Here is a 13,348-nt window from a genome sequence, read left to right on the forward strand (position 1 = left end):
GTATAAAGTTGTTTTGGCACAAGAGAAATTGTTAGTTTAATGTAGTTTTTTGGCTCACCGTTGTGCTAGAGCCTGTGCTTCAGTCAATGATGAGCCACAAACACTGATGTTCTGCTGCTTTATTTAAAGGCAGTAACTGTGGCGTTGGTGATACAGTAATGCTCTCTTTGTTACTTCATCTCACACACGTGTGCTATAGCTAACAGTGAACTGCAACGATTTGAGTTAAAGTCGTTTTTAGTTATTTTGCTGTTACACATTATGTGTTTGCAGTTTTATACTAAGAAATATTCCTTCTCAGTGGGCTCAAATGAGATAAGTTCACAGTACTAACATCGTATGAATGCTAGTTTTTAAACTTGAACTGTTTGAAGCAATGGGAGCGGAGTTAATTTCCATGATAGAATTACACTGTAAAACACTGTAAAAATTAAGAGTTGTAAATTAACGGTTGAGAGCTGTAAATTAACAGTACCTTTCTGGCAACCCTGCTGCCAGTAAATAACTGTTATTTAACGGCACAGTATTTTACAGTGACCGGTGATATTGTGTGACATGATATATTTCCTGTAAACTAAAATTAATAGGTGGCCTTTATGGATGCATCTTTTTTTTCATTTTCTTTCAGATGTGCCTTCAAATGGTGTGTACTTATGTGTGTACTGTGTGTACTGTGAACTTATGAATACTTAAAACAGTTTCTGACCCCGGAGGGAGAGTGGTGAGAGTCACAACTTTGTCATTCTAGCTATAAATAATATCAGGATTCAAAACTAATGTTCATTTCATTTCTTCCAAGTATTCATCATCTCAGCACATCCAGAGTTCTTCTCGCAGGTGGGATTGCTGGCATGTTAAACTGGCTGATTGCTCTGCCTGCAGATGTGCTTAAGTCAAACTACCAGACAGGTACGCCACAGATATTTCTAAACGTGCCATAAAATGGCTCTACATTGTACCCTAGAGGCACAAATAAAACTATAAAAAGTAAGTTAGTTATGCTGGAGATTCACTAAACAGTTGCTTCTCTTTTGTGTGTGGTATTTCACTGCAAAAACCTGCATCATATTAACTAACCATCAGCAAACTAATTTACAAGGCACTATCAGTTGTAACGAATCAGCTCATGAGGAAATATGAATAATTAATCATAACTAGTTATAATTAATTATGAATATTTAGATCCGCTGTAGATATTTAGCTGACCTCTCAGGGTCAACTGTCTTGTCAATTCTAAGAACGTTAATTTCCTGGTTAAAGGAAATAACTTTCTTACTGTACAATTCTACAAAAGCTTGTAGCATAAATCTGCATGATTAAGTGACTCGGCAAGGAAGCGATTTTCTTCACCTAAATTCCAGGAGGTCGTAAATGTATCGGGTGTCAGGGTTGCCATGGAACCAGGGGCCTGTTCGGCTTCCTGGGGTGTTACAGAGTATTTGTTAAATCTAGCTAACAAAATATATATTGTGTGTTTGAGTGGTCCAGACGCTACACAGTGCTACACAGTGGGAGCTGGTGGAAAATTTACTAGGTCTAGGGCTGTGCCACATCCAGCAATTTTAGCAAACATCCCAATATTATTTAATGCTAAACAGTTAAAGGAAAATGTATTACGACTTAAAATATTTTGAAAGCTTGAAACATATTTTAAATAAAGATAATTGGTTTTACCAAGTTCAGGATTACGTTTGAGGATGGTTCTCTAAGTTTTTTCCCAGGTAAATTAAAAATACGTTTTCATTTTCATAATTCATAATTTATGTATACAGTGGAACAACAAAATCTGTGATGAAAAAATAAATGATACATTTGTTTAGAGCTTTTTATATAAATAACTACAAGTAAAGCTGCAGTACCAAACAGGACCACCTGGGGATGCCAACAGACCACTATAGCAGCCGCCTTAACCACAGCATACATACAGTACACAGATCCATTCAGAATTATTAAACACAGCAAAACACAAAAAATAAAAACTTTCTGAATTTGCAGAATGTGGCGATCTGAAGGTGACTAAACATCATCAGTCAGGTCAAGTCACCTTTATTTATATAACTTTATACAATACAGACTGTGTCAAAGCAGCTTTACAGTGTTAAACAGGAAAACAGTTTGTCAATAATGCAAGAAGACAATATCAAAGAGTAATATTTCCAGCTGAAATCATCAGTAAACAGTTCAACAGTGTTCATGTCTGAGGCCCATATGTACATTAACACCACTGAACATCGCAAAACAAAACAAAGAATAATAATATAAATCCTATATAAAATACTCATTAGACATGCAAGCATACTGAAATGTGCTCGTGCAAAAAGATATTAGTGCGCAGAGAGCACACATATATGGTTTGATTCACATTAATAATAACAGATTCTGTATGAAATTGTAATCGTCTTTACCTTGACTACAGTTGTCATCCATCAAAACTTTACGAGCGAGAAACTGGTTTGCTTTATTCAGCCCCTACAGTCCAGTCCAGACTATAGCAGTGGCTCGTTTCATGCGACAGAGAAATCGTCCATTTCGGACAAGATTTGAGGATGCTGATTGGCTAAATTTTATGTCATGTCTTGAAGATGTTCACAGCAATTGGCTAAACTGCTACATAAACCCGCCTCCTGTGGGTGATTTCACTGTATACATAGACCTTCTTTTCTATATTTAGCAGAATGGCATAAACATACGAATAAAAGATGCTAGCCTTACAGAATTTGCAAGACTGTGGTTGTGAACAGATTTTCATGTACTTCCTCAATAATGGAATTTTGTTTAACCTTCCATATTGCAGCCTTAATTGAACTTTTATTTTTGTATCTTTCAGTGCCCTTCACTAATATAGGTACTCTTGGTAAATAAGAACAAATTGTCTTTGGAAAAATGTCTTTGCAGTTTATCTTATTGGACTTTCATTCAAAATAAACTTTTTTTTTATTATTGAAGAAAAAATGACAAAACACATTTTTATAATATATCTGCCACAATTATTGGCCACCAAATCCCACCTCTTGTTTTTTTTTTTTCTTAAAAAAAAACCTTTGTTTTGGTCACACCATAAATACCAATGGTCCCAATGAAAGTCCCAGTTATGTTCGGCAAACTGCTAGTGCTTTTGTTGTATGATGACATCGAAGGCTTAATCATGGCAACCCTCTGCAAACTAACGTCTGCAATCCTTACAAATCGTTTAGGTGGGTGGCCAAACTTAGCTACTCAATTTGGTCAGTCACACTTTTAAACACATTTTCATTTTTCTATAAACCTAAAAATTCATTCTCTGTATCAAATTCAAGTGATTTTACTATGACTTCTGTTACGGAGTGACAGAAGCGTGAAACGTGCAGATCCATACGCAAAGCTTTATTCATAGACATGGTCATACACAGGCAGGGTCGAACACTGGCAAACATGTATATTGAGGGCAAGACACAAGAGCAGTCCAGTAAACAAGCGTGGGTCGATCGACGGCTAACGTAATCCAGGGGGCAAGGCAAACGGATAATCCAAACATACAGACAATAGTCCAGACGAGGGGCGAACAGAGTCCGAAACGGCAAGACAAGGGGTTAATCCAAGACAGTCGATAATTCCAGGGCAGGCGGCAGGCGGCAGACTGACAAGACGAGATAAACAGGCTAAGATACAAGACTAGGCTAGACTGGACTAGAAAACACGGAAAGGCTCCGTAAAGATGCTATCGCTAACACAGTGATATGCACAAACAATACTCGGCGACTAGAGCAGGATCTGGGTGGATGTTATATAGTGTGTGTAATAGCTTCCCGGTGAGCGTGTGATTGGTTACAGCTGTGTACAATCAGTGCAATGGATGATGGGAAATGTGGTCCAGGGTATAGTGTAACAGTCTGTGTAGTGTGAGAGTCCATGTCGTGAGCCTTTGGTGGTGAGTGAACAGAAGTTCATAGACCGGATTCGTGACAAATACATAGAAAAACAGAAAGGACTTGAGGTTGCCATGGCAACTAGCTACATTGCAAATTAATTAATTGTAGTCTATTTTTGCCGTGTTAAACTTATGTCTTGAAAGTAATGCATAAACATGTTATCAAAATGATCTCAAAGTATGCTTTTATAAAGTAAAGTAACACTTTAATCAGGTGATATATATATGATATATAATATGTTTATTTATCACATTTTTAAAAATAATTTTACTTCAATTGAAGGTTGTAACATAACAAAATACAATTTAAATTCACGTCTCGCACACTTAAATGCCCTTTGTATGGAACATATACGCTCCCTTCAAACTGGAATCATGGAGGAATATCCGGTAATGTCCACTTCGCAGGGCACTTACAGTCAAATATAACAAACGTCTGAAGCAATAAGAGAAACAAAATGTGCAGAGCGGGGGTACATGAGGACTGGAATTGAGAACCGCTGTTCTAGACATGTAAAAAATGTGAGGCTACAGCACAGCAGCTCTTCTTCTTGGTTTTCTCTGATGCACTCACTCTGCAGCAGCACTTCTTCTTCGTCGTCTCGTCTCATGCGCTCACTCAACCAAGCGTTCTAACCACAACCTCGCCCCTCCCCACCCCCCAACCATTCACATTTCTGTAGGCGGGAATTATTTGTAATGAAATTCTAATGAGCCGCTTTGTGATATCACAAAGCCCGGAAAACAAACGCTGTAGTCCAAACGAGCCGTTTGCTGTAGTTCTTGAAAACTAAATATCTCCCTTTGGAGAGGACTTTGAGATTTGTAACTTTCTAGATCTTTTTTTATGCCCAAACATACACACTACACAGACTAAAATTAAAAAAGTGAAAAAGCATAATAGGACCCCTTTAAACAAAAGGATGAATATATAATTTATTAAAATTATTTTAATATTTATTGTTTTTATAATATATATATATAGGGTTGGTTTTCTCTGGCCTGTTATTAAAATTAAAATATTTTTTAAGTAAATTTGAGTTAATATTGTATAAAATGTCATTATATGTAATACTGTTAATATAATCCAATATTCAACATTCAGTATATATAATATAAATATTTAATATACTTAAAATATTCAAATATAATATATTTAACATATACACATATATTTAATATATTTCAATAAAAATAAAATAAAGTATAAAAAAAATAAATACAATTATATACATTTTTGTTTGTCCCAAAACCTCCATACCAGCGGACTTGATACTTAAAAGTATGCAGTTTACCATTTGTAGTGCAGTATGTGCTTTAATACAAACCAGGATTCAACTAAAGGCTGCAAAGCAAACAGGTGTAACTTGAGTTCCGGAGATCCAAATCTCTTGCATTACTGAAAATCCCACTGAACGGCAGACCGCGAAATGTCAGGTAACTTGGATGACTAATGTTTCTGACATTCAGCATTGAAGAAATTAAAAAAAGCTCTGACCCGGTAAAAAATGCACCATGGTTCACAAGGTATCGGGGCAATGCCAATATTTTGGCATCAACCCAGTATGTAGGTACCTGCAGGAAGCTCTCCACATACTGCAGCAGGTACAGGCCACAGTCGCTGCTGTTGTCCTGCAGCGGGACCCTGCACGGACTCACGCCTATGCTTTCACTGGTAAAAGCTCGAGCGCTTTCTTTCCGAACCTCCCATTCCACCTGCAGATACCTGCGGGATGAGGTGACGTTTACAGGGGAATCACAGGAATGTACTCTTTAAGAGTTCAGAATGAAGGCACATTTAGTTCTCTGACATGATCGAACACAATAAAACATGAATCCAGATAAGAGAGGATCTCCCGAAGGACTCACTCGCGTAACAGCGTGTAGATCCGCTGGTGGTACGACAGCTTTAGAGAGTCCATGACCAGAATACAGGGCCTGAGGGCGAACCAGGGAAAGAGACAAACCGATCAGGAACAAATCTGACCTGAGGAGCAGTGCAGGATAATACAGAACCATGAAAAAGTGTCTGCCCCCGTGATATTCTCTATTGTGAGTGCACATTCGTAATACTGATGTTGTCGTGTATAAGAGGAAGATGAAGCGATTGAATACTGAAGACTGGTTTGGTACCTCCTCACGACGGTCTTTCTTGTGCAGCTGTGCACTGTGCAATCCTAAAAACACACAAAACCCATCAGACTGCTTCATGAAAATCAGTTCATAAACTGAAGTTCAAAATGAATACCAACTGTAACATTTACTTTATCCAAAAAATATCTGATGATATTCATTGGTATTAGCATTTAAACTGTGCGTGTAGTGTATGAAGAATGATTTGTTGATCTTGTTTTCCCTTTAATACATAGCCGACCTTCCGCAATATATTTTTCAATTACTTTCAAAAAGTGGAATATCGACCCTGGCAAAAAGTGGTGGGGACATGTCCCACCCGTCCCACCCGCAAATTACGCCTATGCTTCTCCTAGCCAAATACCATATCCACAAATGTAAATTCTCCAACAATAAGCCGCATTTTACGGTGTTTGTTAGAAGTTGCAACAATATTTCGAAACGCTCTCAGCATCGGAAAATACTAAAGTGAAGAAAACACTAACTTGTTGTGCTCTTTTCAGGATTCCCCTGTAAAATTATTACTTTGTATTTATTTATTTGCTTATTTATTCATACTTGATTTTATGTTATCTGTTTTATTATTATTATTATTATTATTATTATTATTATTATTTTGTATCACTTTATTTAGGTTATAATTGGGTTTTCTGTCCCCTGGCTGTTATCTATGTTCCTTGTTATATCTCCTGATATTATGTTGTATTGTATTTACATTTGATATTGGTTAATTAATTTTAAAAGTGCTTCCGCAGTCACGACACACTCTTTTTCGTCTTTCTAATATTATTTAATCAGTACTGTTTTATGTTTCAAGATTTATGTGGAGTTATATAAAAGCGTAAACGTCAAGGTCGAGGAAACTAAAGACTACAAAACTACAACTCCCATGATCGCCCGTGATGGTGTAGTACTTCCGGTGCAGCTGCCTTCCTGCGCGCACGCACGGGACAGAAGGTGGGAGGGTTACATATTTTAAAATTATACTTTTTACAATTAATCAAATTCACATTATAATTTAACGCTGTTGTTACAGAAATGTGGCGAATAAATAACTGCACCCATATGCAATAAATTACTCCGTTTCAAGTTTAAAATGAGGACGTTTCTAATTGTTTGACTTCTTAAGCGTCCAGCAGCGTTTATATGTCGTATGTTTTATATGTTTTCACACATCACGCTATTTCTCAATGTTGTGTACCTTGTGTTAACAGCTGCCACGCTGCTCCTCTGTTTTCATGTGGACATAAAGCTCTTGCTTCTGCTTAACAAGTCTATCCCAGAATGATTACATGCTATATCTGATCCATCTGGAGCAGTTATATACTCAGCAGCTGACCTGTATCACTGCCTATAGATATGTGCGCTCCTAACATGTTCTGCTGTCTCATCAGCCGAGATGCCCTCGGAGGTCACCTGGCCCTTCCCACAGTGCCCCCGGCTGGGCTGGAGGATATCCGGCCGCGTGGTCATGGGCATGGTGGGCTCCTACAGCTACCTCTGGACCAGTGAGTCTGATGTCTCTCCACATCCACATGTTGAGTAATGTGGACTAGTGTTGTAGTACTTGAGACCGGTCTTGTCTTAGTCTCGACTGCATTTGTCTTGGTTTTAGACTAAACCAGGGCTGTCCAAACTCGGTCCGGGAGAGCTGGTGTTCTGCAGAGTTTAGCTCCAACCCTAATTAAACACACCTGAAGCAGCTAATCAAGCTCTTACTAGGCATAGGCTGTGTCCGAAATCGCCCCCTATACCCTCATTCACTGTTCCCTACATTAGGTCACTAATTCAGTTCACTAGAAGGAGTGAATGAAAACGAGTAGTGAATTCGGACACTGAGTGCACCGGAAGGAATGCCACTTTTGCATAGCTTGTGCTTGTTGTTTATTAAAGGGGTCATATGACGTTGCTAAAAAGAACATTATTTGGTGTAATGAAATGTGTTTATGCGGTTTAAGGTTCAAAAAACACATTATTTTCCACATACTGTACATTATTGTTTCTCCTCTATGCCCCGCCTTTCTGAAACACGTCGATTTGTACAAAGCTAAAAGCGAGGTGTGCTGTGATTGGCCAGCTATCCATTGTGTTGTGATTGGCCGAATACCTCAAGCGTGTGATGGAAATGTTACACCCCTCACCGTACTGTGATGCCCTGTCCAGCCGGAGCGACGCAAAACTCACGTTTGAATCATCAGTGGCAACGAAAAACAAAGCGGCCAAGCGTGAGGGGAAGCCCCGGCTTAGCGTGCACTGAGGCCGGGCTGGATTCCACTTCGTCCACGGTGAAAGTTGATGTATTCCCTCAGCGACCAGCACGGATCAGCTCCAGGCATGACGAAGTGGATATCGTCCTCTTTTGGAAGACCAAACAAAGTAGTTTCGCTTTCACAACGAAACACAGCGTCTTCACGACATGGCGGCAGCAGCAACAATACTACAGCGAGAATAAAAGTTACGCCTTCTTTCTTTGCGTGAACATTTGGGCGGCGTTATGCAAATCTTCCCACATAGTGAGGTAGACATGTGGGCGTTTTAGGAGGGCGTGGCTGACTCTGAACTTTTATAAAAGTTCTTTGGATTTGAGACTTTAGTCTTTGCAACTTTACAGATCTTCTTTATGCACCAAGAGCTTGTAACACTCCAAAGAGAAAGGAAAAAATGAAATCGCATCATATGACCCCTTTAAACATTTGAAACTAGCAGCTCCAGTAGTAAGATTAAAGGATTTATCTTGAACTCTGTGACGGAAATTATGTATAAACCCTAATCAAACAATTTAATAATCAATTTACAATGAATTTATACCCGTGTTGTACATTATGCTGTACGCCATGGTCCATGGATGAGTGCTTTGTAAAAGTGAACGGATTGATTATTCAGCTGCGGGCGCCATCTTCTGGCAAGATGCGGGAATTCATTCGGCGCGTGACTCGCGGTGCATTATGGGCATTCTCCAGCCGTTGAGCGTGCACCAGTTGTACACTCGTTTTTGCAGTGCATTGTGGGATTGAATGAGTGCACTCGAGAACATCCACTATGGTTTCGGACACCACTAAAAATGGCTGTTCCCTCAAATAGTGCCCTATTTAAGGGTATAGGGGGCGATTTCGGACACGGCCATAGAAACTTCCCGGCAGGTGTGTTGAGGCAAGTTGGAGCTAAACTCTGCAGGACACCGGCCCTCCAGGACCGAGTTTGGACAGCCCTGGACTAAATGGACTCAGGAAGACCACAACTGTGGGGATATCACTAAATTGTCAATGCATTGTCTGATTTATTTGTTAACATAATTAATGATTGGATTTAAACTTCCTGCTTCAAATGCAATCAATAAATTATTTCTAATTGTATTTCTTTGGACACTGCTGTGCCCGGTAAGAACTTAATGGGGAATTGTCACAAATTTAAAATTAAAAAAGGCCTAAAAACTTCAAAAAAGTACTTGTATGAGATCTATACAGTACAGTATTATAACAGATAATTAAGCAATAGGCCTATCATAAGAGCAAGAGAGCTGTTTTCATAATTATGAGCATGATTGCAAACCATGATATTGATTTTATACAAATGTTCAACAAACAAGAAGTTAATGTTAACTGAATTACATTTGACACTTTTTTTTTTTTAATGCTATTTCGGCAACGAAAATATTTCCAAACAAATCCAAAGCACAAATGGGGCCCGTACTTCGTACCTCACTTAACACATCTGAGATGATTTGAAAGATGCCAGATCTTCTAATCCTGATAACTGATCGATCTCTGGCTAATTTGCTTCTTCAAACAAATTTGTGGATTTGATTACAGTAAAGTTGTCTAAGATTATTGCGCGTTCTCGTGTTCCCCAAAAAGGGCAGATGTATCGATACTCGAAACCCCGATCAGCAATGCAGCGATGTACAGGCTTTACATTTTTATTTCAATGTTGTAATTAGAGATTCATGTAATTTTATATTTGAAGCAGATGTGTTATGTGACCGCATTAAAGTTTCTTTAGTATCTGCATCTCCTGCGCTCCAAGTCACTCCCACAATAACTGCCAGCAGTCAAATTAATGCATGCCTCAGATTCACTGCATGTGTGTAAGACTCTAATACAATTATAAAGTAATTATTTTATCACGAATAAATAAACTGGCTGTGTCTATAATATTATAGATTACACAACATTATAATATTATTTTTAAATGATTGTCCCTGGATTAGTAGGGTACTCTTGTAATGTGTACTATGAACTATGAAAGATGTAACCTATACCTAATTGATCTGATTCTGTAGATTATTTTAACTCTTTGGTGGTGCACAACCAGGATGTTTTGTTGGACCTGGTTGATGAGCGCCCTCGGGACACGCCTCTTATCACAGTCTGCAATCACCAGTCCTGTATGGATGATCCACACATCTGGGGTAGGCAGAGCCTCAGATTGAGTTATAAAATCATGGCTCCAACAAAAAAAGACACATTTAATATAACCGAGGTAACGATTTTTAGAGTAGATTTGGCAGTAGATAATGTAAATGCATTTCAAGTGTTTGTGCACATTCTGATAACAGGAGTCCTGAAGCTCCGGCATCTGTGGAGCTTTAACAGGATGAGATGGTGAGTCAATGAAAGCAGAATCTGGAGACTCGTGTAAAAGTGTTTTGTTGCTTTATCATATATTTGTTGTCTGTGTGTGCTCAGGGCACCTGCTGCCTCTGACATCTGTTTCACAAGAGAACTGCACTCCAGCTTCTTCAGCAGAGGGAAATGTGTGCCTATTGTTAGAGGTGAACTCCTCTAATGCCACGCTTTTTCCCCATTTCCTCAGACTGTTTTTGTTTAATGATTAGACTAAATTAAACTGAATTTGATAAGGTTTTTACATTTAAAAAAAAATTTTTTTTTTTAATTAAGTTTTACATATATATATATATATATCATTTACTACAAAACCAGTCATATGGGTACATTTTTTTTAAATTGAGATGTATACATGCTGAATAAATAATATTTCCATATTTGGCTGAGATACAACTATTTGAAAATCTGGAAGCTGAGGGTGCAAAAAAATCTAAATATTGAGAAAATCATCTTTAAAGTTGTTCAAATGAAGTTCTTAGCGATGCATATTACTAATCAAAAATTAAGTTTTGGTATATTTACAGTAGGACATTTACAAAATATCTTCATGGAACATGATCTTTATTTAATATCCTAATGATTTTTGGCGTAAAAGAAAAATCAATAATTTTGACCCATACAATGTATTTTTGGCTATTGCTACAAATATCCCCCAGCAACTTAAGACCGCTTTTGTGCTCCAGGGTCACAAATATATATATATATATATATGTGTGTGTGTGTGTGTGTGTGTGTGTGTGTTTTAAAGGGACACTTTATTGAATGCATTAAACTGTCCTGTGTTTTAGGAGATGGTGTATATCAGAAAGGAATGGATTTCCTCGTGGAAAGGCTGAATCAAGGGGAGTGGGTTCACATATTTCCAGAGGGTACAGACAGCAGAGGACACTCATATTTTAAAAATTTGTTTGTGGTACAAGTTAAAGGAAATATGGTGCATTTCTCCTGCCAGGTAAAGTTAACATGACTGGAGAGTTCATGAGGATAAAATGGGGTAAGAGTTATGCTCCAATAATAGGATATAATTTCTTTTACCCTGTAAGTAAATCCTTCTATTCCTTGACAGGAATTGGGCGTTTGATTGCGGAGTGCACTCTTCACCCAATCATTTTACCCATGTGGCATATAGGTAAGTTATGCACGTTCAAATGACATAAGCTGTTACCGTAGCACATAACTTCATCAATTCATATTTGAGCACTTGCTTATGCACCATATTGTTTCAGGTATGAGTAATGTTTTACCGAATCAAACACCATACATCCCTCGAGTAGGACAGGTCAATACATATTTTGCTCGTGTCATACCTGATATTTGTCAATGACACACCTACAGAACAGTTTTGACTCCGAGTGCACTTTTCTTTTGTGCAGCGAGTAACCGTTGTAGTTGGAAAGCCGTTCACAGTCAGACATCTGGTAAATGCCCTGAGAGCTGACAACACAGGTCCGGTAGGTGGTCATGTCAGCACGAGATGTGATGTCTTGAGTGTTTACAAAGATAATAATAATAATAATAGTAGTAGTCTTCTTCAAGTAGTAGTAGTCTTACAGTACAGAGTACACCATTATTTTTCTCTAAAGATGGAAATGCGGAAAACACTGACAGACTTTATTCAAGGGGAGTTCCTCAGTTTGAAAGCCCAGGCGGAGGCGCTTCATCACAGGATACGGAAGCACTCGTGACCCATGGAGGGACGTTTACAGATAAAGGGCTATTCAGGACATTACACATCAGCTAACCCGGGCCTTTCAACTCAGCGTAGACACTGAGGAGAAACAATCATACAGATGACTACACCCAAAGAGGTTTACAGCATCCTTAAAAGTATATCTGTGTGTGTCAGTTGGTTTATGTGTGGACAGTCAGACATGGGCTATAGGAAAACATCTTTTGTTGTTGTAAATGGGTTACACCTACAGAGAAAGTAAATGCATTTTGAGCAGTGTGCAGGACCTCAGGAGATATCTTGTGTGCAAGTCAGTGACTGGAAATGCCTTGTAGACTGTGGAGCACGCCACAGTTTTTTTCTTTTCTTTTTTAATTGTACAAAATACTTGACCCATCAAAAAAGCATTAGTATTAAAAATGATAAAGTAACTCTTTTACATCCTAGAATGTCAGTGAGTTGCTCTCTCTTTTTTTTTTCTTTGTATTAAATTTCCTAAACATTTAACATGTTAAATTTGTATGCACAGTTGTCAAAGCTGGATCAGTGATTATCATGACAACAAAGCCAAATTCTTGATTTAATGTTGGACTGTTGAAATATTTTTTTTAAATTACAGATTGAGACATTTTAAATGGCAGATACTAACTGTTAGAGTTTTATATTTGATGCAGTATTTGACTGTAAATACAGAAGCTGTACTCAATTATTTCTGGATGAGCCTATGGGCATTTGTGCCTATCCCACATGTAATTATTCTTATTTGCCACATCAACTGATGAAACGGACAGAATATGTAAAAATGTACTGATGCACTGTGATCTTTAAACAATATCATCAACATGATGGCATGAAAGACATTTGATCTGTTCTTTAAAGAAGACACGGAGGATCTTTTGGTTTCTGTCAAGAATATCTTTAGCCTATTGTATATGTCTCTCCAATAAAAAAAAAATAATAATAATAACACTGTCCTGAACAGTAATCTGAATACAAGTCAAATAAGCATTTGTT

At 38.0% G+C, this 13,348-nt stretch overlaps 1 protein-coding gene and 1 long non-coding RNA gene across 2 annotated transcripts; one reads left to right on the forward strand and one right to left on the reverse strand.

The window, feature by feature from the left end:
* Positions 1 to 852: 852 nt before the first annotated feature.
* On the forward strand, positions 853 to 12,721 carry LOC107566188 (tafazzin-like). Its single transcript, XM_016251562.1, has 12 exons — positions 853 to 909; positions 6,858 to 6,997; positions 7,435 to 7,548; positions 10,320 to 10,448; positions 10,596 to 10,641; positions 10,726 to 10,811; positions 11,454 to 11,534; positions 11,618 to 11,659; positions 11,732 to 11,794; positions 11,892 to 11,944; positions 12,039 to 12,116; positions 12,249 to 12,721. Exons 3-12 carry the CDS (start codon positions 7,440 to 7,442, stop codon positions 12,348 to 12,350), a joined length of 789 nt encoding a protein of 262 aa, XP_016107048.1. The 5' UTR covers positions 853 to 909; positions 6,858 to 6,997; positions 7,435 to 7,439; the 3' UTR covers positions 12,351 to 12,721.
* On the reverse strand, positions 5,214 to 6,085 carry LOC107566189 (uncharacterized). The gene is made up of 3 exons (XR_001606482.1): positions 6,041 to 6,085; positions 5,777 to 5,845; positions 5,214 to 5,633 (listed from the first exon to the last, which is right to left on the reverse strand). It is a non-coding gene; the product is annotated as an uncharacterized lncRNA (long non-coding RNA).
* Positions 12,722 to 13,348: the final 627 nt, after the last annotated feature.

The sequence above is a fragment of the Sinocyclocheilus grahami genome, unplaced genomic scaffold (genome assembly GCF_001515645.1).
Source record: "Sinocyclocheilus grahami isolate Dianchi unplaced genomic scaffold, SAMN03320097.WGS_v1.1 scaffold1054.1, whole genome shotgun sequence".
In the NCBI taxonomy this organism is placed as follows: Eukaryota; Metazoa; Chordata; class Actinopteri; order Cypriniformes; family Cyprinidae; genus Sinocyclocheilus; species Sinocyclocheilus grahami.

What these genes read in the sequence shown, in the direction of transcription:
- LOC107566188 (XM_016251562.1), top strand. Translation starts at nt 7,440, where the DNA reads ATGCCCTCGGAGGTCACCTGGCCCTTCCCACAGTGCCCCCGGCTGGGC. An exon ending in GGTTCACATATTTCCAGAGG is followed by an intron (nt 11,535 to 11,617) that starts GTACAGACAGCA and finishes TTCTCCTGCCAG; the next exon opens with GTAAAGTTAACATGACTGGA. An exon ending in ACATCCCTCGAGTAGGACAG is followed by an intron (nt 11,945 to 12,038) that starts GTCAATACATAT and finishes TCTTTTGTGCAG; the next exon opens with CGAGTAACCGTTGTAGTTGG.